Source organism: Lissotriton helveticus, chromosome 1_1 (assembly GCF_964261635.1).
Source record: "Lissotriton helveticus chromosome 1_1, aLisHel1.1, whole genome shotgun sequence".
NCBI classification, from domain to species: Eukaryota; Metazoa; Chordata; class Amphibia; order Caudata; family Salamandridae; genus Lissotriton; species Lissotriton helveticus.
In genome coordinates this window covers 706,571,849-706,599,252 of record NC_136057.1, presented here as the reverse complement: position 1 = coordinate 706,599,252, position 27,404 = coordinate 706,571,849, and the positions used below count along the sequence as shown (strand labels likewise).

The 27,404-nt window shown below is 41.3% G+C and overlaps 1 protein-coding gene across 1 annotated transcript in view; it reads left to right on the top strand.

Moving 5' to 3' along the window:
- The window catches only part of PTPRQ (protein tyrosine phosphatase receptor type Q), a 1,500,794-nt gene that overhangs the window by 885,285 nt on the left and 588,105 nt on the right, over positions 1 to 27,404 (top strand). Inside the window, exons 34-35 of the mRNA XM_078647981.1 lie at positions 10,529 to 10,689; positions 12,701 to 12,846. Of these exons, the coding sequence (XP_078504107.1) occupies positions 10,529 to 10,689; positions 12,701 to 12,846 (307 nt within the window). The remainder of the gene's footprint in view (positions 1 to 10,528; positions 10,690 to 12,700; positions 12,847 to 27,404) is intronic.

The following is a 27,404-nucleotide window of genomic DNA, read 5'->3' as shown; positions in this document are numbered from 1 at the left end:
TATTCCTAGTTTTCTTTCCACATTTGCTGCAAGGACAGTGAATATTATTTCTGGGGCCATTATCATTCTGATATTGCTTTCACACGGTTGAGGAACAATGGTGACATTTAATTCTAAGCTTGGGAGTCATCATGATCCCTTTTGCTCAGTAACACAGAAAAATGTGTTCCTAAAGGAATCATTCAGAATTAACTTTACAATTATAAATTTGTCACAGTAGTGAACATAAATTGTATAATGTTCAAGAGGAATACATACAGTATATCAATTACTTTTATTGAGTGATATTCATCTTAAATCGTATGAATATGTATATACATCATATGTCAATCCACCTTTGGCAACATAACAATGTACTGCTTCCACAGTTTTTTTTCGCATTATGCAGTACCTTATGACCCTTTTGTATAGAATATGGTTAGTATTTACATATCTCTCATATATACAATAATTTTGCAAAAATATATACAAAATTACAATTTAATCATTGGTGATACTATTTACAAAAAAGTGTTGTTTCGTCGACGTTTCGGTCTCTTATAGTACAGTTCATCAAGACCATCATCAGGACATGTGTTGCGCCATGGACAACAGGACAGTGAAGATATTTTTTATCCTTTAGTCTCTGTAACCTGGGGCGAGGGGCTGGGGACACTTGCTAGAGGTGGAACAGGCACCGCAACAGGAAGAGGCTGACCAGAGTATCGGATTAGACTGGGCTTTATTTTGATTGTGCGTCTTGTCCTGTAAGTAAGTCTTTCTTTAGCGAACTCACGGTTATCCGTGTTTAGGCCTTCTTTCTCCAGAGTTCCGGACACGTGATGTTCTCTCGGGACCGCCTTCCCCGGTGTAGCGATGGTGGAGCCAAGATGGGGAAGAAAACGGACAAGAGGGAGGCCGTTAGTTGCCAATCTGATACAGAGTCTCCCCAGGGGAACCCCGTGCTAGTGATGGGACACCGGTGTGAACGTGCAGTCGAACAGGCACACTCGTGACTAGTGCTTCAGGGAACAGTAGCGAGGTGAGGAAGGAAGGAGGAAGGGTAGAAGGAGGGGTTGCGGGTAACAGGCATCGGGAAAACACACCAAGGAGAGGCACGAACGGGGAACTTATACTAGGTACTGGGAGCACTCTTTCTCCCCACCCAAGCCGCCCAACGCCGCCGTACCTGAGGAAGCCACACTCCTCCCTCGGGAGTGTGGCACGGCGGAACACAGGGTCGTTGGCCTCCTGGCTCTCCTCCGCAATCCGGTAAACCGGTCCTATCGTCCTCTTCGTTCTCCTTCGTAGGATTCTCCTCGCCTTCTCCTCTCGAGCCGTCGGTGACGTCACACGCCGCATACAGGGCTTCCCCTGTTTTCAACCATCCCGATGCGTCCACGTCAGTGGTAGGCGTGGCCTCGTCTCCGTCGATGTCCGCCCAGTTAAAGGAACCTGCAGATGTTTCCTCGTATTTTCCTTGGCGTGGTTTCCATTCATCCCTCGGTGACTCCGACTGTAGGTTAGAAGGGGAGGCATCATCAGGTGTCCACCAGTCGACCCGGCCACCCGTCCCAACCCTGTTACAGTCTCTTATAGTAACACCTCAATTCGGGGACATCTCTTAGGTCAATTAAATCAGCTTTTTTGAGTTAGTAGGGGAATAAATCGCCGCTCGATATCCTGCTCTTGTCGGGAAACCCTTTTGCTCAGTGTCACTCAATCTTCTGACTATTTTTGTAGGGGCATACTGCTATTTTTCCAGAAAGATTCATGTTTTTGGCATGTAACATGGTACAGTTTTTGGCATGTAACATGGTACAGTTTTGGCATGTGACATGGTACAGTTTAGTCATTACGTGTTTTGGTTGTTATTGTTGCCATGTTTTGCACTATGCGTTTCATTACTTTTAGGAAGGTTTTCTTTTCAGTTTCCTAACGCAAGGGTGTTTTTTTCCTGGCACAACTCGGGTGAGAAGTCGCTCACCGGTGGGGGACACAGGTATCTAGTGTTCTACAGTATGTGGTATGGTATTAGTCATATCTAAGGTTTTACGCTGTTTTAAGGGTTGGGACGTCCTAATCTCCTGGTGGGTGGACATCACAGGTTCTCTCTTGCATGAAGGGTGGTTCTGGTCTTGGTTAGTGGTTCCCTTTTTCTTGTGTTATATGTTGGTAAGTCGCCTTGCGTTGCACGTCTTATTTGTTTGTATATGTGTAAGTCGCCTTGCGCTTCAGATGTTGTTGTGTGTAAGTCGCCCTGTGCTTCACATGTTGTCCTGTGTAAGTCGTCCTGCGCTTCAGATGTTGTTGTGTGTAAGTCGGCCTGCGCCTCACATGTTGTCCTGTGTAAGTCGTCCTGCGCTTCAGGTGTTGTCGTGTGTAAGTCGCCCTGTGCGTCACATGTTGTCCTGTGTAAGTCACCCCGCGCTTCAGACGTTGTCGTGTGTAAGCCGCCCTGCGCCCCACTGTGTGTACCTGCTATGTGGTCCATTTTGTGGTACATGTGTATTTGTTGTGTTGGTTCACCCTTGTTGTCTGTTTCTGGCCTCAGGTGTTTGTCGTGGTGTGTGTGCACCTTTCACTACAATATTTTCTTTTGTGTTTTTGGGTAAGCATGTGTTATTGCTAGTTGGAAATGTAATATTGTTTGACAGTGTTTGTTTTCCTTCCCAATTTGACATTGTTTGATGGTTTTAATATTAACAATGTGGGAGGATGGGGGATGTTGATGCATGTTTTAAATATGTCGTATTCTGCCCATCTTTTCTTGTTTGCTTTGTTCTCTCTTTGGTGATGTTTTGAATTAATTTCCATCCCTTAGTTATGAACATTATCGCCTTTTGTGTATAGTTATTTTCTTTAAAATTGTAAGTTTTGTTTTAATTTTAAAAGGAAAGGGATAATGTTATATCCTAAGGTTTACATTCATATGTGAATCAGCCTAGGTCCTCCTAGCTGTTCAGCCAGGGTGAGAGATGGTAGCGGAATGTTGGTGTGACTGTGATGAATGGAATGCCTGGATGCCTGAGTGGATGAGTGGTGACAGTTGGAGATGGGCTGGGCAGCTAGGCAGGCTGCTCCTGGTGGGGCTGGCATAGGAGATATTGGAGCTGGGTTAAGAGCTGTTACATGGCTGATCCTTGTTTGACACCACTTGACATGGATTAATAAAGAAGACTTTAAGAACTTACAACCTGGCTACCAGTGTCTTCAGAACGTTTCAAAAGAATTGATACTGAAAGTTGCGCCCCAGTTTTCTGCCATTCTGATTGTGAAAGGGTTTGAAAGGCTGATGATACAGAATGTGCACAAGGAGCAATGAACTAGAGAGTGAGGATTTCTGAAAAAACAATTTTATTATTATTGTGAAGAGAAACGTGTTCCCTCTTGTCATTCCTTTTCTGTCAACGGGTCTTTCCATTCTGTTTCCCCCTTTTCCTTTAATCGCAGTGCTTGTAGGTGCCCTAAGGGAAGCTCGGAGTTCTTTAATAGCAACCACATTTTCATAGCATTTATTTGCCCAAAGCAATAAAGCAATGCAGTGTCTTGTAGGTTTTATCTTCATTGTTTATTTTACCATGTTTACTGACCCAAACAAATGACACACAAAAATCTAGAACTTGAAAATGTCACAGGTGAACATTTAATATATACAACAAAGGATGCAATGATCTTGCAGTACATCGTACCCTTTTGTTTTTATTTTTAATAATAAAATTCATTTATAAATGACTCAGTGAGTTGGAAGGTCACTGATGAGATCTGTGTGAATCCTGCTGCCAACAGTTTCCCGTTGTCAAAGTGCTTCCTTTTTTTTCCGAGGTTTATTAAGGTTGATTGACTAATGTGTTCCAGTACAATATTATGTTTATAGTCCTGTGTAGGAGTAAAGGGACTGTCATTGCCACTAAGATATAAAAACAAGTTCCTATTGGATATTCTACGATAAATACTGACACAATTTGTGTGGCTCTGCTCTCTCATCACTTCGTATTAATTGATACCAATGGCACCTGGCTGTATTGCTGCACTCCTTTTGGGTAGGCTTTTTCATCTATGCTGACAATACTCAGCAGGTCCTCAAACTTCGAATCACTTCCAACAGAAAGATCCTGGCCTGAGGCTCTCAATGGTCCGGTTTTGGCTGACAAATAATCAACGAAAATGAAATCCTTCCATATCGGAACTTATTTTAGTCTCTGCAAAATCCCCATTTTGGGATACCAAACTATATCAGGCCAGCCGCGGCCGGTAGTGGGAGTACCGGCCGGGCGGTGATGTGGGGAGGGGGAGGGGCAGGGTGGGGGGTAATAATGTATGGAATACAGACTTTAACAGGTAAGTTAACATAAAATAAATAAAACAAATTTCGTTGCGTGCACTGCATCACCAAATGCAATGCAGTGCGCACAACGAAATTCGCTCAGGGTCCCCATCTTTCAAGATTTCATTATGCTTTCAGGACAATCACAGACTGTATAGCATTTTAAAATAATCTTTTGTTTTACTTCTTTTCTTTCTATTTATGCCAGCCCACCAGAGGGTTCAACTTTGCATAATTGAGACCACAGTTACCAGCATGCATCATAATCCAAATCCATTAGGAAGGCACATTGGAGGCCTATAAAAGTATTGCGCATGCACAAGACTGTGTTCAGAAAGTAATTCCTTGTGTACTCACGTCGCCTATGATGAAGAAGCATGATGGCTTTGAAACGCGTAAGGCGAAGGACTGAAGCAATTGGGATGAGATGCCACTTTACTCTGTAAAAAAGGGTGTGATACTCACCTGCATTTGGAGTGTGTCCTTAATTTCAGGGCAAGGTTTGGTAATAAAAATACATGACGGTTCCGGCTATAGTAGAGCGCACCGCCCAGAAGACTTTCATGGGTCCGCAAGGAAGGGAAAGGCTCGTTTTCATGTGCAGGCACTGTAGGAATCTGATTGAGGAAGGTGGAATTTCACCCCGAGGCCCACTGCAGGGCGGTGAAAATTCTCCTGCAACAGCGTGATTGTACACAGACACACCGGAGGATTCAACTTTGCATAATTGAGACCAGAGTTACCAGCATGCATCATAATCGAAATCCATTTGGAAGGCACACTGGATGCCTATATAAGTATTGCGCATGCACAGGACTGTGTTCAGCAAGTAATTTCTTGTGTACTCACGTCGCCTCTGATGAAGAAGCATGATGGCTTTGAAACGCGTAAGGCGAAGGACTGAAACAATTGGGATGAGATGCCCCTTTCCTCTGTAATAAACGGTGTGATACTCACCTGCAGTTGGAGTGCGTCCTTAATTTCAGAGCAAGGTGGTTCCGGCTGTGGAGGAGCGCACGCCCCAGAAGACTTTCATGGGTCCTCAAGGAAGGGAAATGCTCCTTTTCATGTGCAGGCATTGCAGGAATCTGATTAAGGAAGGTGGAATTTCACCCAGAGGCCCACTGGAGGGCGGTGAAAATTGTCCTGCAACAGAGTGATTGTACACAGACCCACCGGAGGGTTTAACTTTGCATAATTGAGACCACATTTACCAGCATGCATCATAATTGAAATCCATTAGGAAGGCACACTGGAGGCCTATAAAAGTATTGCGCATGTACAGGACTTTGTTCAGCAAGATGGCTTTGAAACGTGTAAGGCGAAGGACTGAAGCAATTGGGATGAGATGCCGCTTTCCTCTGTAATAAAGGGTGTGATACTCACCTGCAGTTGGAGTGCGTCCTTAATTCCAGGGCAAGGTTTAGTAATGTTTTTGAATATGTACAGAAATCTGGTTAAAATATACATTTTTAGGTTTTGATTTTACACCAGGCCCCCAAATTGAGTTTTTGCCATCTACTGAGATTGGCTTTAGTTTAGAGTATTTAGGTTATCAGTATTTACCTACTGATGTACATAATTACTGAAATCAAGAGTAAAATTACTCCCTAGTGAGTATAGGGAGAAGGGATGAGTGAGTGGTAAACATGTCTGCCAATAAACTCACATCAATTGTTTATCCTTCCCTCAGATGCATATATAATTTTTCTGACATAAAAATATCCTCACCATATATCCTTTTTATAAATGTATTGCTATTATTCTGCAATTTTGTATAATGGAATCACATGTTTTTTTGCTGTAGAAAACATATTCAAAATACAGAGACATTTTAAGGCATGTAGGCCCGGCCAGGGCCCCCATCTTTCAAGATTTCATTATGCTTTCAGGACAATCACAGACTGTATAGCATATTAAAATAATCTTTTGTTTTACTTCTTTTCTTTCTATTTATGCCAGCCCAGTCCCTGTCTGAGAGATAGTGATGGATAAAGAAAAATACCAATTAGACTCTGGTTAGATTCAATGAGCACTTTAACCTTTTAAAATTCAAAGGCCTTTCCCTATATGAAAGATAGGACACGTACTGGTGTGTTTTACATGTCATGATAGTGAAGGACTGTGTATTTCGTCTTTTCACATTTTAAAAGCAAAACTCTCCACTGGGACAAGAGAGAAGTGGAGTGTAGGCTTCCTGAAAAGGTAAAGGTGCTTTTTAGGTCTCGGCTAGAAACACACGAAGCGCGTTCTCGTCAGAGAACTATAGTCGGCGTCTCAGCAGTCTCAGAACGACGAAGTGAGACAAGACCTGGCCGCGCGCAGCGTTTCCCCATAGGATAACGTTGTGCGCGCGGCCAGGTATTGTCTCCACAGCATGGCATGGCAGACCGGATCGCGACGCGCGCCTCTCTGGCGCTGATAAACAGCCATGTTTTTTTTTCGTCCCATCTCTGAGCGTGGAATGCGGCCGGATTCAAATTACAAACCGAGCATTTCTCATATGGAAAAGTCCTGCTGGCTTGTGTTTTCCTTTTCTTTTTTACACTTAGTCACTAATCACAGTTATAACTTACTTTACTTATTAACTCGACCATAAATGTTCTTGTTGTCTTCGGTTTAGCTCATCTCCTCTCCTCGAGTTCAGCTTTCGAGCCTGGTCTGCCGAACCATATGTGAGCCTCAGGACACTTCTTGTTTATTTTGTATGTGTGCAGCCGTTTGTCTATAATGCGCGCCCGCTTTTATGTTTCTTCTTTATTTTTACTCTGTTTAAACAAAGCAAAACTGTTTAATGTGCGAAGTAATTTTGTGATGCGCGCGGTCACTTTAGAGTGTTGTCGCGATGGCGCTTCTTCTCACAGTGAGCCGCGGTTGCATATGAATTGTGTAAATTCATCACCCCTGCGTTTTTTAACGGACACTCATTCTAGTGTGTCAGCGCTGTGAACCACAAAATGCTCTTGTTTTCGATGAGTTAGAGCAAGACACGTGTTCCCAATCTCTGATAATGCGCCTCTAGTAGTTGAACGTGTGTGTAAACACCAAGTGAATAAACTGATATTGTTCCCCAGGAAGTCTCGGTGACAATCATGCGTTAAAGGCATCTGAGTTTTCTACTTCAGACATTTGCCCAGTGCTAAAGAGGGTAAACAAACAAAGCAGAAAGACGAGGAAGAGGACGGTGGAAAACCCTTAACAGAGGGAGAACGCAGGAACTTGCACGAGTGATGTAAAGGGACATTGAGTCTCTGGTAGTGGATTTAGATAAGTAGTTAGATAATTTTTATTGCACAATTAAAATCATTGCAATCTTGCTCGTTTGAAATCGGTATGAAGTGCATTGTTCCAGAATTATAAGAGATATATAACAGTTTGTCATCCTAGTATGCTGGGGATAAAAACGTTTAAACACCGCTTTATCAACTTCAAAACATGGGTATAACAAGCATTTGCAATGCAATAGGTCGCGCATTATTAAAGTTTGAGCTATTGGCATTGCTCAATAATGCAACACCAATAGCTTTTGTTGCAGTTGGTCTTGCAATATTTAGCAATGCCAATAGCTCAAACTTAATTAACCCGAGACCTATTGCATTGCAAATGCTTGTTTTATTGTGTATTTGAAAATGTCACTTTCAGAACGTGGGCATTTTCCTGCTTAACCATCCTGTGTGCCTCTGGCATCTGTGTATTCATTATCTGGTTTTGGAGTGACAGGGGCTGGGGATGTGCAATAACTGTAGACAGCCACAAGGGGGTGTTATGGTGTGTCCTGCCTTTCCTGGGTGAATAGGCTGAATAGGCCTGGTCTGCATTCAGAGTGTTGGAAGAGGTTTTCACTAGCACCTGAATAGGCCGTGTCTCCTCTGCACAATGATATCTCCACCTCCTGTAGTGAAGGTGGGCCAGAGAGGGCAGAACTGGTTTGAACTGGGCTCAGAGACCCTTGCCACAAAGAGAACAAAGAGCAAATGTGGTATATATATATTGGGGAACTGCCACTCTGTTGTGTGCTTTGCTGTGTTAGCCTGCAGTAGTTGATTCTGTTTGGGACAGAGAAAGGACTGGACTGAAGTGTTGGCAACTTCTTTGTTTGAGTTTGTCAAAGGGCTTGAGGTAGACCTTGCCCCCTGTTCAACTAGTCTCAGGAACATCAAATACTTTAAGTTCCTCTGCTACTAGCACTGGGAACTATGTATTTTGTCCTAAAACAGAAGAAAAAGCAACTATTGTCATGTGGTTACATAGTCCTCAGACAGGGAACACCACCATTTTACATGTTCATGTTTAAAGTTGTCATCTTTCTTAAATGCTGACTCGACACACATTTGTATCCATGCCCATTTGGGATCATGTTCTCTGAAATGGATTTACTTACATTGTACATTGTAGTTTATTATCAGGCCCTTGACTATTCTGTACCAGGCTTAAGTTCCCTGCTCAAAATGTTGATGTTTGTTGTATGCTCTGCGACAGCTCTCCAAGCTTAGAATCAATAATGACAGCCTGAATAGAGCTCTGGCTTAGTTATGTAACTTAGTTATATAAACAACACCAATCGCCCCATGCAGGAATCCTGCAACCCAGCTGAATCCTGTTTACCTTCCTGAGAAGGGTGATGTCCCTACTCTGCACAAGAACAGACTCCTAGGTGAAATATATCCACAGGTAACTGGGGAGTTAGATCACCCTAGGGTATTCTGGCAGATTCACACCCCCTAAACCCACTAAGTTAGGAAGTGCTTGGTAGGAGTATAGATATGATTATATGTACGCAAATAAACAATGTAACAGCACAATGGTTGAATTGTTAATCTTTTTAATCATTCTGGTCATGCTAATTACTCCGCGCTTTTTCCTTCTATAAATCATTGCAGCGCATGTATTTTACTCAAGAATCTTTTTGCTTCGATAAATATTTGAAATGCCAAGTCGAATATTTCTTGTGTCTCCCTTTGTGCATGAATGAGTTATTAATGAAAGGGTGAGGTCCGTTTCCACGATTTCCTTGGGGAGTCAGGGTTGCCATGTTCTGATGTTGCACCTACCATCCATTACCTTGTAAGGTTAGAGATCCTGATGATGCACTGAGAGCTAGCCATGACTAAGGCCAACATATCCTGATGGTGTGTGAGGACTCAGTCTTGCACAGTTTTTTTGTTTCGATTGTCCAAACACAGTCTTAATGATATTGTATGAACTGTGTGTCACTATGGAGCCATTATGGTATAGTACACATAAGATTTTTTTTGTGTAAACTTGTGGGACTGATTTGTGGGTTACAAGAAGGTGATTTGTTACACATTAGGGTTGTACTTTTTTTTGTAGATATATTATACATGAAGAAAGGCCACCGTTGTTAGACAGCGAATCAGGGGAGCAGTTCTAGAGCTTCACAGGATAATTAACCAAACATTTATATCTGTACAATATTTCTAAATTGTTTGTATTTATTTTTGCTTGTGCTTACTTTTGTTGAATGTGACCTATTAATGTTTCATCAAGTATTTCACATATATAGCATTATTATTAATCAAACAAACAGGGGATTGCCCAGCCAGGCACCCAGACATTTTAGTTGTGGGACATTTTATCTTACTTACCCTATACCCCTATTTTTGTAAAGTTGATTGTAAATTTAAAGTTTTTCCATGTTGACTTTTATTCTTCTATTTGTTTGCCAAATACTAATGTTGAAATTATTTAGGCCTTGTAGAGGACACCAAACAGGTCATCATGTCTCAGAAGAAGCTAACAGAGATGGTTCCAACATTTCAAAATAAAAAGTAAACGTTTTTTTTTTACCTTGCACGCTGGTGTAAGGTTTGCAATTGCTGTAGTGGGTTAGCTAAGCAGGCAAAAACATACAGAAGAATGAACACAGCATTTTTTAACCATAGAGTTGGTTTCCTAGCAAACCCTGCAGTGTTCATATTTTTTATTTGAATTAACATAGCAATTAACATCTCATTGCCCATCAAAAGTTCATACATTTGCTTATGGATCAAGTAGCTTTCACTTTGTGAAAACAGCAGCAGATTTCTAGGTTTGGATATTAATCAAGGCGTTTAAATCACAAGTAAGAACCAAACAGTTACCATAATCGCTAAATTCTGCATAACACTCCAAACTCAGTTTGTTTGTGGACACTTGATGCTGTGCATGTGGAAAGTTTCTTTTTGATATTGTGATTGACAATCATTTATAAATGTCTTTTAGGAATGACTTTTCAAACAGATATATAAATTCAACAGAAACATCATTACAACTGACAGACCTGGAAAATAATAATGAATATAATGCTTATATAATAGCAAGTACCAGATTTGGGACTGGAAATATAAAAAGTGAAACTGTGAGATTCAGGACATCCGAGGGGGGTGAGTATATTTGACCTGTTATTTACTGAGATATTTGATGCTGTTGGGTTGTAACTTATTTATTATGTGTAGATTTACATTTGCATTTACATTTACATTCACACATTCCCTTTATGACATCCTAATGGTAAACCTCACTTCTCTTTAAAATCTTTGAGCCCAATTCAAAAAGGTAAATATACATGTGTATATATACTCACAAGTACAGGTACTACTATACTTCGGTGCATGTAATCACCGGTTTGCTGGGGCAATAGGGCAATCAAGGGTTACTGTGCACTAGTTGCATCAATTCGAAAGGTTTCCCCCCGACCACAGGACTATTGGACCCCAAAACTGAGAACCAAATTCTCCTCTCTAGCACTTGACTCTCTCAGTATAGCGAGACAGAGCAGGCCAAGTCTTACTCAAGAGAGTGAGGTGGATTGGACATTCAGAAAACAGTTTACACAGTAACACCAACTAATAGGATCAATGTTCATTCAGTGCTCTACTTTATACAGAAAATACTTTAAAACACACAAGAAGTATGCACTACACATAAAACTAAGATACACAGTGAAAACCATGTTTCCATGACCCTCTAGGCTACAGTTATGACCGCAAAGCCATATTAGATGACCAAGCCCTACTACGTAATCCTTTGCCTGGTGCACAGCTTTTCACAGATAGTCGTCTCCCACCAGACACCCAAACCCAATTCAGCCGCCAAGCACCTACTATGCAAAGCTGTTGCTCTGTGCACAATTTTTGACGGCGAGCCCTCTACCTACAAACTCTCATACCCTGTGAGGTGGGGAAGCCACTACTATGCACACCCTTTGTCCTGTGGACAGCTCTACAAGGGAAGCCCACACCCCCAACACAATCAAGCCTCCAAGTCTAACATGCATTAGCAGTACAGAAACTAAAGAACATTTGCTCTAGTTATAGCTCACTCTATACCTTTCAGTGTCAAAAATTCACCAGTTACAGTTTTCTGTGTTAACTATAACTTGCACTCCTACCAACACTGCTTATGACGAACCCTGGGTGTAGTTTGCGTATTCGCGCTACGCGTAACTGCGCGAAGTTGCACATGCGCTTCGCGAGCTACGTGTGGCACTATGGGAACTGCATAGTACGCTGTTCGGGATGATTGCACAGTGCCGGATGCTTGTCCGCACTGTGCAGTCATTGAAAACGGCATCTCGCACAGTGTGAGCTGTCGTTGTCTGCCGGTCGAGTAGATTATTATTCGAGCAGCAGCTTTCTCAACGCGGACTGGTAGTTTCTCGTCGCGACCACTCGCAATGAGAAACCTGACCTCCCCACGTTGAGAATGTCGCCGGGAGGTTTATTTTCCACTCTCGCAATCGGCAACTTGTTGGTGTTGATCGCGAATGGGGAAAAAGTCTCGCCAAGATGTCATTTTGCTCGATCGCGGTCACCAACTTGACGTTGAGGACCGCAATCGAGCAAAAAATGACAACTATGCTACGCCAGGCGATTTTGCACTGTGCTACATGCAATTCGCGTAGCACGAAGTAGCACAAACTATGCAAACTTCGCGAGCGTAGCGTAGTTGTCCACCCAGGCCTACTTATGACCACATATATTACTTCTTTCATGACATAATTAATTATATCATTGATGATATTGCTGATGCACTAGCAGCTCAAGCCTAAGGCAATTTTACCTGATGAATTTTCTGGCCAGTGAAATGCGGTCTGGTATCCGCACTCCCTGGAAATAAAAGAGGGTTGACTCAGCAGGTGTTGCGCATTGTTAGCAAATGGTCTTAATCTAATAGACTTTGCAGCCTATATTTGCCATTCCCATCTTTGAGACTTTGTATCTATAAAATATGAGTTTGGAGAGGGTTTCCAATTGGGAAAAAAATGACAGATAGCTCGGATAATCCCTTTTCTATGGAGCATCATACTTGAGCATTTTTCAAATAGGAATTCGAGCATCTCTCAACTAGCAATTTGACTGCAACAGTAAATTTGTTTGCATTTTTTTTTTCCAGCACCAAGCGATCCACCAAAGAATGTCTCATATACAAACCTAACATCCACATCAATATTAGTAATATGGAGCCCTCCATCAAAGCCCAATGGGATCATTCTGTACTACTCAATTTACTACAAGAATAGCTCCGATACATTTATGCAGGTAAGAAACCATCTTGTTTATTATTTTCAATCAATCTTTTGACTAAATGCAAAATACTGAAGTGTTGACTTCTGTGGCTCACTTGGCAATGTAGCCCGCTTCTATTACTGAGGCCTTTTTTACGACCTCCCTAAAAGGGTATCACCCACTATACACCAAAAGGCTGCAGACCTTTCAGAACCACTCTCAACGTCCTACTCCGTACTCACACCGTACCACTCCTGTAGGGGTTCCACTGGCTCCCCATGCCCAAACAAGCACAATTCAAACTCCTCACTCATAATTTTAAGGTACTACATAACAATGGTCCAGCATACCTCTACAATTGTATCTGCTTTCACAAACCTTCCAGCCACCTCCACTGGTCTGCACTCCTACTTGTTCATATTGTAGGAAAAACCAGATCTGGTTGTCGAACCTTCTCCTTCAATAATCCTAAAGCACAGAATGACCTCCCACTACACATAGCAGCCTCCTCCTCACTTCCTGAATTCCGCTAGAAGCTGAAGACCTAGCTTTTCGAGTAGACCAACTAGGCCCTAGATTTGTCTAGACTCTCACCTGCTCAGGGTCAGGATACCCTTGCGTGTGATAGTAGTCTCTACAAATCTCCATAACATAACACAACATAACATACTTAGGTATCCCTGTCTTCCTGGTAGAGATTATGTGCCTAAACTGCATTTGTGGATGTAGAGATGCAGGTGCAACCTAATGCTGAATAGGTGCCCTGTTTTATTGGTATGCTCAGCTTTATTTGACATTTTTCTTAAGCAAACTCCCACAGCAGGAGTTTGCATGAGTACAATAACAAATCAATGACCCTGATGTGGAGATCATTTCTCACTGTGTGCATGGGTATCTGTTTGTTTTCCGGACCTAGACAGGGTAATCAGTGCAATAATCCCACCCTAAAGATGGCAGGGACACTGCCACTGTGATCTGGCAATCTTGTGGCTGATGAAGAATCTGTCCCTGGACATGAGCACTGCTAGTTTATTGCCGTGCTTCCATCCTGCCAGACTCAAAGTGTCCCCTGACATATAAAATAAAATGGAGACTCACGTCTGTTCACAACGGACATCACTAAATATTCTTTTAACTATGATTGCTGATAAAACTTGGATAATTACATAATATTTCCTAAAATATACTTATGTTTGTACATCCCATAATGTATCGTAATCGGCTCTAAAGTTTTTTGTGGTTGGATTACCGGTGTGCCTCCTCACTTTTGAATTCACCGCATTGAAATATTGTCGCTACAAGAATCAGCAGAGACACATCACAACTGAAATGTTAGACATAGAGACAGGCTGAGCGATAGATAGACCGACCGGAAGCCTGATAGATAAAACAGTGGGTAATGAGGTATCTGGAGTTATCTGATGTGAAAATCTATTTTCCCGCATATTTATTATAAATGATAGCTGTCGACAAGTGATAAGAGGAGGAAAGCGTAGTCGTATACTCAAGGCAACGTGTGCTCCAAACCTTTTGCCTACATATTACATTTTAACGAATAGCTTTTTTTCCTATGTTGAATTAGAGCAAAGTTCCCAATCAGCATAAAATCTGAGGTTTAATGACTACAAAGGGAGACGTGGTTATTTAATTCAAGATTATTTTTTTGTGTCTATAATGTAATATGTATTCTTTCTTTCCCGGAGTTGCTTTCTATGTGTTGCTTTCCATTTGCTTTCCAATTGTGATGCTGGAAATAATGAAATACTCACTGATTGATATAATAAAAATGCTGTTTTTCTATTAAATCATGCACAAGTTTGTCTTTTAAGTTTAAACCTCTTTAAACAAATATTTTGCATGTTCACTTCTCAGTTGGTGTTCACGATGCAAAAAATAATGGCGAACGTCGGATGAAAACAGATCTAATATAGGTTTTGCAGGCCAAATGTGATTTTTCGTACTGTACATTTTTCATATGTTGCAGTTTAGTTTTGCAGCCGTGAAAACCGAAGCTAATGACACAGCGGCCAGGATTTCCTGCATGTGAGTGCTAATACGGAGCAGCAGGACGCTTAGACCACTGGTGCCAGGGTATTAAAAGATTAGGTAACCTGAGGACGGAATGGCCCTGCTGAACAACAAGAATTCCATGCAGCCCAAATGGGACTCTTTAAAAATATGATCCAGTTTCTGAACAATATCTTAAAGTGACTGACAAGTGTACATTCTGTGAAGGAAAAACTCAAGGACGCTTGCTCTGTTTCTGGTGCTCTGCCACCGTGGACACAAACTTCACTCCCATTTTTGTGACTTTTTTTCCTCTGCTGGGTTCCATGCAAAAGTCAGAAGCAGTAGATACCCAACGAAGCGAAGGCGTCAGGCAGTGCTTAATTTGTAAAACAATAAGTGCCTGGAACTACAGTTTTTTCAAACTTTGGCCGCCGACGCTATTGAATATCAGGCATGTGAACACCAAGGCTGTGTCTTCCTGATCCCACCTTGAGCCTCTTATATCTACCACCATGCACTCCTTGACCCTATAATTATATTTTCTAAGCTTTCTACATCCGTTCATTGTCCCTCATGCTCAGTTTTCCCCTTACTCCCTCTTTCTCCCTTTTCTAACTTTATCTCTATTGCTCTGGTCAAAATGAGAAAATAAAAAATAAATCCTGTGCCCAAAAATGAGTGAGTTCCACCGGTTCTCTAAACAAGCACTGGCTTCAGGTGTTAGAGCACCCACAGCTGAGCTGCATCATTCAGTAGACATTTTACTTAAGAAATAGTAGTCAGAAAACAGCATTTCCAACTCGAATGGTGTGGCTTGTATAATGTAATGCACACTTGTGTGGTGCAAACACTGCAGTGTAGATCACAGTGTAAATGAGTCCTGATTCCATATTACTTATTTAGGGATACTTTAAAATGGGCATTGGAGCTATCCAATGCTGGCAAAGGAATATTATCAGATTTTGTTGAAGTAGCGTCAGACTATTCTAGTGATGGGCATCCCCCATCATGAAGATGACTGCTTCATTTAGGAGCGGAAAAACATCCCAAGAAAATATATTAGCACTCCTTAAAGAAGGTCTGATAACTCCCACTGAACGGTACCTAACCCATTTGAAACAAGAGGACAGTGTGACAGTGAGCCTCTTGCTCATACCTATCTAACATGCATTGCAGAGCCATATCTTGGTATCAAGTGATCAGGTCTTCATTTGCATCCAGACATTCACATACAAATCAGGATCTGCCCTCTGTTACCACTGTCGATAAATTCTGATTCAGCATTAAATAGCAGTAACAAATCACCTACAACCTTTAATTGGTTTCTTCATAGTTGGTGGTATGAGTAGATTGCCAGCAGATCTGATTGAGAAGCACCAGCTTGCAGGATGCAGGGTTCCAGGTGATACCATCAATATCAGAGAGAAGGTCATAGGAACACCCCCCAAACGGGGTGTAGCACACAGCTCCCTTCTGCTCAGTTGAGATATTTCCTCCTTGGGGTCCTTTGTAATGTTGGGACTAAATGTCAGGTTGGAATAAACATAAACATTTAGCTAAAATGATTTTTCTTCCATAACCCCTCTGACCTGGGCAGCGAAAGATTAAATCCATAATCACACCATTTACTGTCCTTTGAATATAAACAATGTCCACATGTGCGCAAATATCACATATTCAATTAGGGAAAATGTTTCTTTACTGGCACTAAGTAGATCCACTATATTAGTGTAATGTTAGTCTAAAATATGTACTGGCGAGAAACATTTCATCCATGCAAAAATTTCTACCATGAGTACTACACTCATAGTAATAGAAAGTATATTGGACCCTACCTGAAGGGTCTAAAGTGGCTGTAGGAGTAAAAGTTAAAAAACTATAGAAGGGCCATGTAGGTCAAAATGAAAGGCTATAGTAGTCACCTGTCATAAGTGTCAAAGGTGTGCCATCAAAAGTAGTGATAAATGGTTATTGCAATCAATCAAGCAGACTAGAAGTACAACTTGAATTTTCCTATTGTGCTGGGTGTTAAATGTTATGTTACGCTGTACATATAAAGCGCACTGACACCATAAGTTTCCTGGCGCTAAATGATGATTGCCGAGAGTGCGGCGAAGCAGGCTAACCGGACCTGGAGAATAACCAGGTTTTTAAGATCTTTCTGAAACTCAGTAAGGTGCTACTGGTCTTGATCGCCAGGGAGAGGGGGTTCCACAGCTTAGGTGCCAGATACGCAAATCTGCGGCCTCCAAGTTTTTTGAGTTTGATAGTAGGGGCGGTAAGTAAGTGTAAATAGGCCGAGCGAAGATTACGACCGGGCAGTGCTTTACAATGAGGGCCTTCAGGAAATCCAGGCTGTTACAGTAAAGGGCTTTGAATATTAAGCAGCCAGTCTTGAAGGCGGCCCTTTGTTCGATTGGTAACCAGTGCTGTTTGCGCAGCAAGGGCCTAGCTGATTGCCATTTCGGTGTTTTATGAATTGTTCTTGCTACCTGGTTGTGCACAATTTGAAGGCGGTGGAGCAATGACTGGGGTAGGCCTAAATAGAGGGAATTGGAAAAGTCGAGGCGGGATAGTACCAGGGAGATCACAACTTGTACCAGTGCCATGTGCGAGAGCAGATGAGAGATCTTGCGGATTTTTTGCAGCTGAAACATGCTGGACGAGATCACTGCCCCTACATGGGCTTTAAGGTAAAGATCCGAGTCAATGATCACCCTTAGGTTCTTCACCGAGCCTGAGGGAGCGGGAGAGGAGCCCAGCTCGGTTGGCCAGAACTGCGGGCCCCAATGAGCCACGCTGTTACCTGGCAGGATGAGTTCTGTTTTCCCTGGGTTCAGTTTGAGTTGGTTGTGATTCATCCACAACTATATATGGAGCATCACTGCTTGAAAATCTGTTGCAGCATTGGGGGAGTCCAGAGGGAAGATGATCTGCAAATCATCAGCATAATTGAAAACAATGATCTTCCACTTTTTTAGCGAGTGGATCAATGGCCGGAGATACAAATTAAACAAAAGGCGTGAGAGGGAAGATCCCTGAGGAACTCCGCATGTCGCAGTGAAGGGGCCTAAACGGACCGTTTGTACTCTGCCTGAGAGGAATGACTTGATCCACTCGAAGGCGGGGCCCTGGATGCCAGCCTGTCCGACACGGTGGAGAAGGATGTCATGATCCACCGTGTCGAATGCGGCTGACAGATCCAGGAGCACTAGTGCCTGTGGGGCCCCCCTGTCCGCATTCCCCCTCAGGGCATCTAGTACTGCCAGGATGACGGTCTCAGTAGAGTGTGCCGGCCTGAAACCTGCTTGGTTGGGTTCAAGAAAGCTAGAGCTCTCAATGAATTTTGATAGGCACATGGTTACATGGGCCTCAAGGAGCTTAACCATATAACAAAGAAGGGAGGTAGAGAAACAGTGGATTCAGTCTCCCAGGGCGTTTACAAATAAACAAATTGTAAGTAGCAACAAGGTTTCCTCATGCCAACAGATTGCTGACCTCAGCATGATGAAACCCCCAACAAAGCGCAAAAGCTCATGAGGCAATGTCACCTAACACAGAAAGTAAGACAATTGTTATATCTGTTTACCTCCTCATAGAAAAGGAATCTTTTGGAAACAACATCCATTCAAACATATGTGTGAAATCTTTGTGTTTATGTGTGTCTATGTCCTTTTTCACTTTTTTCCACAGGGTGTATGATCTAGGAGGCAATCTACAACCCTTTATTTACATATTTATGCATATTTCTTTGTCCTTAAGGTCACTGAAACCCACTAGACAGATATAAATGCATATTGAGAAAGATTATGATTATGTATTTTTCTCCCTCCAGGTCTTCACTAAAACGCCAATGGGGCAATAAGACTACGTGTTCGAATTACTAATTAGGAACATACACACTTATAGTTCACTAATTTTTGTATAACACACTTTAATATAAAAAAAAATTCATGTGAGTAAGGTGGGATAAACTTGTGCGATTCCCGTCCTGAAGAAGGAGTTCTGTACTCCGAAACATGACTCATGTCGACGCACTTTAGAGGTTATTGTACATAATACTACAACATTAACCTCACACTGCACCCCTTTTAACAATACCAGCCGGGGCGTAATGAAAAGTTTTTTTCTCCCCACGAGCCAGGTATTTTTTAACTATCACCATCACCACTCGACCACTCACATATAATACCCCACACACTTTAACACATAGTTCACAGGAAGTGCTCCCACGTAGCCGTAGGTCGCAGCACGCCGCATCCCGTAGAGGGGTGCGAAGACCCCAATGATGAAGCATGACACCAAGGGGCCTGTGGGTGTGTGAGGGGTATTTAAACAACACGGTGTGCTCCCCACCACAGTAGGGACCACCACTAACCCCAAAGTGGGCTCAAGGAGCTTAGACAGATAGGGCAGGAGGGAGATGAGGCGATAGTTAGAGAGGTTGGCGGGGTCGGCCCCCGGTTTCTTCAGTAGGAGGACCAGTGTGGCCTCCTTGAGGGCGCTGGGAACCGTGCCAGTATTGAGGGATGCGTTCAGGAAGGGGAGGATACTGTCTGGTAGAGAGGAGAAGACGTCCTTGAGGACAGAAGGAGGGCAGCAATCGTAAGGGGACAACGTTTTGATACGGGTAGTGAGCTCTGAGAGGATGCTGGGGCTTATAGCGGAAAAATGAGCGAAAGAGAGAGGGTTAGAAGGGGAAGAGTCTGATAGACTGATATATGTTAATGTAAATACAAAGATGCTGTCAGTTACACATATATTAATTTCCAATAACATATATCCATGGTCTTGGTGCAAAGTTATCATTCCCCGTACTTCTTCACTTTTTCCCTTTTGAAATTAGAATAGTGCATGGTAATTTGTTCTGGAAGGTTTCAGGCTTGCCTTTGATCTAATACTAGAAATTAGCTGATGAAGTGGCTCCAAGTTTAAGCATTATTCTATATGTGTAAGCTCAGGCTGTAGTCATACCTTCAACCTTTAAGAAGATGATTATGATCCTTTTGTTAATACCTACAGAGGACCATGGAACATTGTCAGCTTTTTAACCTTTACCTCTTCACCTCTCAGTGGTAAAGATTGTAGAAAAGTGAACCAGAAGAGTATGCAATATGTTGAAATGAATGTGGTACCTGCTTTAGATGGATTTCATATTGGCCTCTTAACACCCATGATCCCTAGTACTGATGGGTAGGCAAGTTCTGACTCTCTGAGTAGAATCTTTGTAGGGTCTGAGTGGATCAATTTGAATACATATTCTCTTGGGGTAGGTTTCTTTTTGCGTGATGCGGATCATATGTAAGTTGTTGGGCTCAAGATATAGTTGTAGATGACATTTGAACAGTTCTGGAAACCTTGGATCAGCATTGAGTTTGGGATATGATGCCATCAGTATTATGGTATAGGAAAGTTAGAGTCTCTAACATTGGACAGGCACAAATCATTCTGTTTCTTTGGCTCTTTTGAGTTTCAGAAACATAATTTTGAATGATATGAGGTTCTGATCATTGGTTATAACTATTGCTCTACCTTTTGTGTCAAAGTAGCTCATTATCGTTTTTCTATGATTCTTTTTTGTACCATATTCTGATTAAGGTGCCAGTTGTAGCGTCTCTGATTCTTACTTGTGTGTCTAGTAATTTTTAAATTGAAAGTCCTTTTGGTAGGACTTCTTTCCAGGTCTCAGGGTAATATATAGTGAGCAACAGGTCTATTTGGTGGAGATTGGTGGTCAGATGTGGATTGTGCACAACAATATGTTTTTTATGTGGACTACTCTTAATCTAGTTCTGTCATAATTTTTCTAAATTGGGGTATGGCATGATTCCACAATTTGAGGAATATTGTACAATTTAGTATATTTTAACTATTTTTTGAAGTCAGTCTGCTGATACGTCTCAAAGATGTGAAAGATGCTTTCCTTTTTCACTGGAACTCTTGCCTTGTTTTAAGCTAGTGTGTGGCATTTCCATGTTTCTGATTAATGGTGCACAGTGAAACATTTGGGAGGGGGACTAGGAGTGACATCAGGGCATTGCACTTTCATACTATTTCCATTGAAGAAAGCCATATATGCGATGCATGGTTGGATGTTATTAGTTTTGAAATACAAATGTTGTCCTGAGTTGTTGGGAAATGCCCCTCTCTGAAGGGTAACCCCAAACCTTTTGTCTTCCTCCTTCTCTTATCTGACCTTTTGTTGGCTTTAGGACTCTGTTCACTTTATCAATGCTGACCAGTGTCAAAATGCATGTGCCCTCTCCTCTAACAATGGGATAATGTTGACACATGTTTGGCATATTTGATTTAATTGTAAGTCCATACTAATATTATAAAGAGAGAGCCCAAACCTTTGAGGTGGGTAATCTCAGTAACCACAGCACCAATCACAACACCCAATACAGCGTTGGAAAGGGCAGTTGCAGCAAAAGGACATAGGCTATGCAGATGGATAAAAAAATTTATTTAAAAAATTGCAAAAAACTACATCATACAGAAGGCCGAGGGCCAAAATAACATCAAACAGGAAATGATGTAATAATGTGACTCACTATATTGAGACTGAGAGCCTGGAGCCGAATTGATCGTGAACAAGGGATATGCTATCCCGAAACGTGTAGATTTGTGCCTGCCTGCTTGAGAAAATCCATGCTGTGAGGATTAAATAAAAAAGCACATGAGTGAAGACAAACGCGAGTTTGTCCCGTTTTACTCCCAGCTGGGGGAATTGGTTGTGGATTTAAATGTGGCGTGGTTCTGCCGCGGGGATTTACGAACCGGCGAGAGAGCGCTGTAAATTCTGGCGAAAAGGAACCGAGGGGTATCAATATATATATATATATATATATTTCTCAAATAATGCTTAAACTTGGAGCCACTTCATCAGCTAATTTCTAGTATTAGATCAAAGGCAAGCCTGAAACCTTCCAGAACAAATTACCATGCACTATTCTAATTTCAAAAGGGAAAAAGTGAAGAAGTACGGGGAATGATAACTTTGCACCAAGACCATGGATATATATATATATATATATATATATATATATATATATTTCTCAAATAATGCTTAAACTTGGAGCCACTTCATCAGCTAATTTCTAGTATTAGATCAAAGGCAAGCCTGAAACCTTCCAGAACAAATTACCATGCACTATTCTAATTTCAAAAGGGAAAAAGTGAAGAAGTACGGGGAATGATAACTTTGCACCAAGACCATGGATATATATATATATATATATATATATATATATATATATATATATATATATATATATATATATATATATATATATATATATATATTCACTGAAAAAACCATAGGTTTCAGGCCTTATATAGTTAGGAATTAGCATTTAAAAAAACCTTTGAAATTCACTGAAAAAACCATAGGTTTCAGGAGTTATATAGTTAGGAATTAGTTTTTAAAAAACCTTTGAAATTCACTCAAAAAACTATAAGTTTTAGTGGTGTTATAGTTAGCTGGACATTTTACTCATACAAAACCAATGAAATTGCTCCTATATAGTTAGTTGTACTAACTATATTTCGCGCACCCGCAATCCACTGCTGATGATGTCACATATTAGATCATTCATGACATGGTCAGTGACATCACTGATGACATCTCAAATGACATCACTGATGACATCACTGATGACATCATCCAGTGCATGTTGTTTGCTTCGTTGTTTAAATATGCATTATATATATAGCAATTTACATTGAAGAATGAGTGGATATATATAAATAAATATTTGGATGGAGGATTTAGTAGCAGTGTAATTGACTGTTTACTTGACCAATTTATAATGTCTCACTAAATATAGTGGATAGTGACTAAACTGTGTGAATATCTGTATCACTTTGTCAGTTGTTGTGTAAACTGATTCTACAGTTGGTTACTAGCTATATGAAAGTCTATATTAGTTATTGATTAGTTAACTGAGTATTTGTATGGGAGTGTGAAAGTGTGTGTGGTTCGGTGGGGGGTGTGTGACTGTCCAAAGATGTGTGAATAGTTGATTCAGTAGATATATGAAGTTAAAACTACATGTTCTAACAGTTTGGGTGAGGGAATCTATTCATGGGTGTGGTGATGAGCAAATATATTTCTCAAAGGTACAGGTCCAACAAACTAGAAAAATAAAAGGCAGTGTATGTGTCAGTTGTTGTATATAAATAAGTATACATAAGACACAATGATTGTGTGAGTGACTGTATGGATAACTGTATACTTGTAATAATGATTTTATAATTCACTAAGTATGACTTACTATCTAAATGAATAGAAGAAGTGGTGTTTGTATAAGTGTTTTGCTAAGTAAATATGTAAGTATGATCCATTGTTTGCATAAGTGAGTAGGATGACTTCATATGTGAATAGGATGCGTGCTGTTGTTTAATGTCGATATAGATGTATAAGTATTTTTGATAGTGTTCTATTGTTCATTGACAGCATGTATGAGTGAATCCATAGGTAAGTGATTAGATGTGTGTATACATCTATGAATCACTGAGTGGATTTTTAGATACTTGTATTGCTGTGACAATGGATTTAAATATGATACTCTGTATTTTACAAACAGTGATGAAAAATTGTAATAGTGTATGAAAAGGTGTATGTGATTGTCATGTGGATGATGTCATCAGTGATGTCATTTGAGATGTCATCAGTGATGTCACTGACCATGTCATGAATGATCTAATATGTGACATCATCAGCAGTGGATTGCGGGTGCGCGAAATATAGTTAGTACAACTAACTATATAGGAGCAATTTCATTGGTTTTGTATGAGTAAAATGTCCAGCTAACTATAACACCACTAAAACTTATAGTTTTTTGAGTGAATTTCAAAGGTTTTTTAAAAACTAATTCCTAACTATATAACTCCTGAAACCTATGGTTTTTTCAGTTGAATTTCAAAGGTTTTTTTTAAATGCTAATTCCTAACTATATAAGGCCTGAAACCTATGGTTTTTTCAGTGAATTTCAAAGGTTTTTTAAATGCTGATTCCTAACTATATAAGGCCTGAAACCTATGTTTTTTTCAGTGAATTTCAAAGGTTTTTTAAATGCTAAATCCTAACTATAACTGGTGTGTAACCTATGGTTTTTTCAGTGAATATATATATATATAACATTTCTATGGCAAAATGAAACCCCTCATTTTGTTCCTTTTCAAATTAAATGTCTTAAGTGTTACCACTTTATTCCAATCAAGATGACTTCAGGTGTGCCATACTTTTGTCATAAGTAAGACTGTTAGCGTTCTAGTTGTTCTTTAGAACACTCTGGGACATTCTGTCATTGGGCTATAGTTGGGCTACATCTGGCTGATATTTGGGCTACATTTGGGCTCTTTTGTCTCTGGTGGCCATCTTGGGAGACTGCATATCAGAATTTTTTTAATGAAATATTAGAGGATTTGAGAAGTCACTCAAAATGTGCCCTAATTTTTGTTTCTTCAGCACTAATCATAATTTCTATGGCAAAATGAACCCGCTCATTTTGTTCCTTTGCAAATTAAATGTTTTAAGTGGTAACACTTTATTCCAATCATACTAATATTATGAAGAGAGAGCCCAAACCTTTGAGGCGGGTAATCTCAGTAACCACAGCACCAATCACAACACCCACTACAGCGTTGGAAAGGGCAGTTGCAGCAGAAGGGCAGAGGCTATGCAGACGGCCACCATATGCATTTAAAAGGTAAAAGAACCGTGCCAGCAAAGTTGTGGGCGTGTCTGCGTTTTGCTGTGAGCGTGTGCTAGGGGCGTGACAAACGCTGGGGGCGTGTGGTACGTTCCGCCCTTCATGCCATGTGAGTCGTAATTGCGCCACATCAAGGGGCACGCTGGGGGCGTGACACGCTGGGGCCTTGACAAACGCTGTGGGTGTGTGTCCGCGCTGTGGGCGTTGTCTGCCCTTCATGCCATGTGAAGCGCCAATTACGCAATTGCGCCGCATCAAGGGGCACGCTGGGGGGTGATAAATGCTGGGGGCGTGTGCTACGTTCCGCACTTCATGCCATCTGGGTCGTACATTAATCAGATCGTCTGCTGTGGCCATGTGCTGGGGGCATCACAAAGGTGTTCACCTCGAAGTGTGGTAAGTAACCATTCGCAAGACTCCCTTGGGGGACTTCCCATTGTCTCACACATACTGGGGGTGCCGAATGCAGTGTGTGCCTTTCCCTGGGTGCATCTGAAAGGTCCTAACGCAGTGTGTGGCTTGGCCTGGGTGCGTCTAAAAAGCACTCTGGGCCGAAGAGCGTTGGTGTGGGTAATTAAAAAATAAGAACAGCGGGAAACAATCATTCAAGACTCACAAAATTCTAATTGTTAGACGGTCGCCGCTGGCCCTCAAGCGGGGGCACACGCGACTGAGCATGTCTGCGGGGACAATTACTGCAGCCTCTCATGCGCGCTGTTACTGAACTATCACATTAAACCAAATTACACGCGCCTGCTAACATCAGCCAGGGCTGTAGCCGGGCTCAGGCGGCGGATCACTACACTAATTACATGCGCCTGCTTACATGAACCAGGGCTGCAGCTGGGCCTCAAGCGGGGGAACACGCGAATGACCGTATCTGAATACGCACATTACACACATTCTATTTCATACCCGGACAACTTCGGGACGGGATGCTAGTCTTTTGTAAAGTGGTATACCATATACCCAGGGCCTGTACTTCAAATGCTACTAGTCGAGCTGCAGCATTGTTTGTTCCACCCACATAAGTAGCCTTTCAAACCTGTCTCAGACCTGCCCCTGCAAGGCCTGTTTGTGCAGTTTACTGCCACTTCGATGTAGCATTTAAAACTACTTGCCAGGCCTTAAACTCTCATTTTATTACAAATAAGTCATATAAGTCACTCCAAGGTAGGCCCTACGTAGCCCTAAGGTCAGGGTAAAAGGTAAGTAAAAGGTTATGTTTTGCATATCCTGGAAGTAACAAATAGCATATTTCATTTTTCACCACTGTGAGGGCTACTCCTCTCAGCGGTTAGCATTGGGAATTCCTCATTACACTTTTAAGCTGTAATCGGATCAGACTGAAACATGTTGATCATCTTCTTCACTAACTGCAGGTATATGTTTTCCCTTCTAGTGCCCTGTTTTTAATCTTAGCTCAGGGACGTTCTATTAAAGATAAATTTTGTACCCCGAAGCTAGTTTTAACTCCTTCACACTTACTCACAATTTTTCCTTTGTGCTGCGCTCCTCATTGAATCTCCAACTCATCATTGTGGTATTTAGCATACTTTACTTTAGAAACAAAACCTTGAGCTCCTCCCTCTCAGTGATGGGGTTGTAGCCCGTGCCGAGACTAGGCATCACGGCACTTGGAGAATCCAGATGATGAAGCATGTCACCTTTAGTGAGTGAGGAATTTCGTCCTGACAAAGAGACATTACAGTGTTCGTTGGATCACTCCCCTGGACTGTGCTTCTAATTCTTAGACCCAAATTTCTTTTCTAGTGATATGTATTTAAGTTGGGGAGCCAATCCTGGTGGGTCTTAAAATCTCCTCGACCCCCGCTTCACCCTTGTTGGGAACCATAAAAACATCATAATCATTAATAAATAACATGGCTTGGTTGTGTTTCTTAATAAGAAATTTATTTTCTAGTGCACTATTTGGTTCCATGCAATATTTTCATATTTGTTTTCTCACAAACGATTGATACTTTTAGATTTTATAGTTGCACTACTTCATCCTTTTATGAAGAAAGGAGGTCCTTTGCCATACCTCGTCTTCCACCCTGTACAATTCCTCAACCTACCTTGCTCCATTCTTCTTTTTGGTCTGGCTTTAGCAAAGACCTTTTCATTTTCCTAAAATGATATGTATACTATACTTGCATAAAGGGGCTTTTAACCATATCTCTTCATGTATTGGTCTGTTCTTTTGTCAATCACATTTTACTTCTGCCTGCTACAACATATAGCATGGTGCAATGAGTCAGCCTATTTCAACCACTAACTAAATTCACTTTGAATGATGGCGTTTAGCCCTTTCACAAAAAGAGCATCCTCACAGAAATTAGTTCTCTTTAGCTCTAGTGTTTTTGTGTTTTGATGTATTGTTACTTTAGTGTACCCTTTGTTTGCAGAGCCTAAGGAGCAAGAATGACTTTTTTTCAAACAGATGAAATTACAGGGCGCATTCCAATTTTATCAGTTCCTATCTCCTTCCAATCCTGTTGTGAATTTCTTTTGAAGTAGCCTTTGTTTAGCTGACTGGTGCTTTTTCACACCACATGAACAGCTCACATAAACTCTGAATGTAAGCTCATGGGGGTGCTCTATCCTTACAACCTTTCTTGTCTGTCATTCCTTCTTTCTTTCCTTCTTTCCTCTTTTTTCTTTCTTTCTTTCTTACTTTCGTTCTTTCCTGTTTCCTTCTTGTTTCTTTCCCTCTTTGGTTGTTTGTTTGTTTCCTTCTTTCTGTCTGCCTTCCGTTCTTTCTTTCTTTCTTCCTTGCCTCCTTATTTTTCTTGCTTCCTTTGTTTTTTCTTTTTTTCTTTCATTGTTTCTTGCATCATTTTTGCTTCTTTCTTTTTCTTTCTT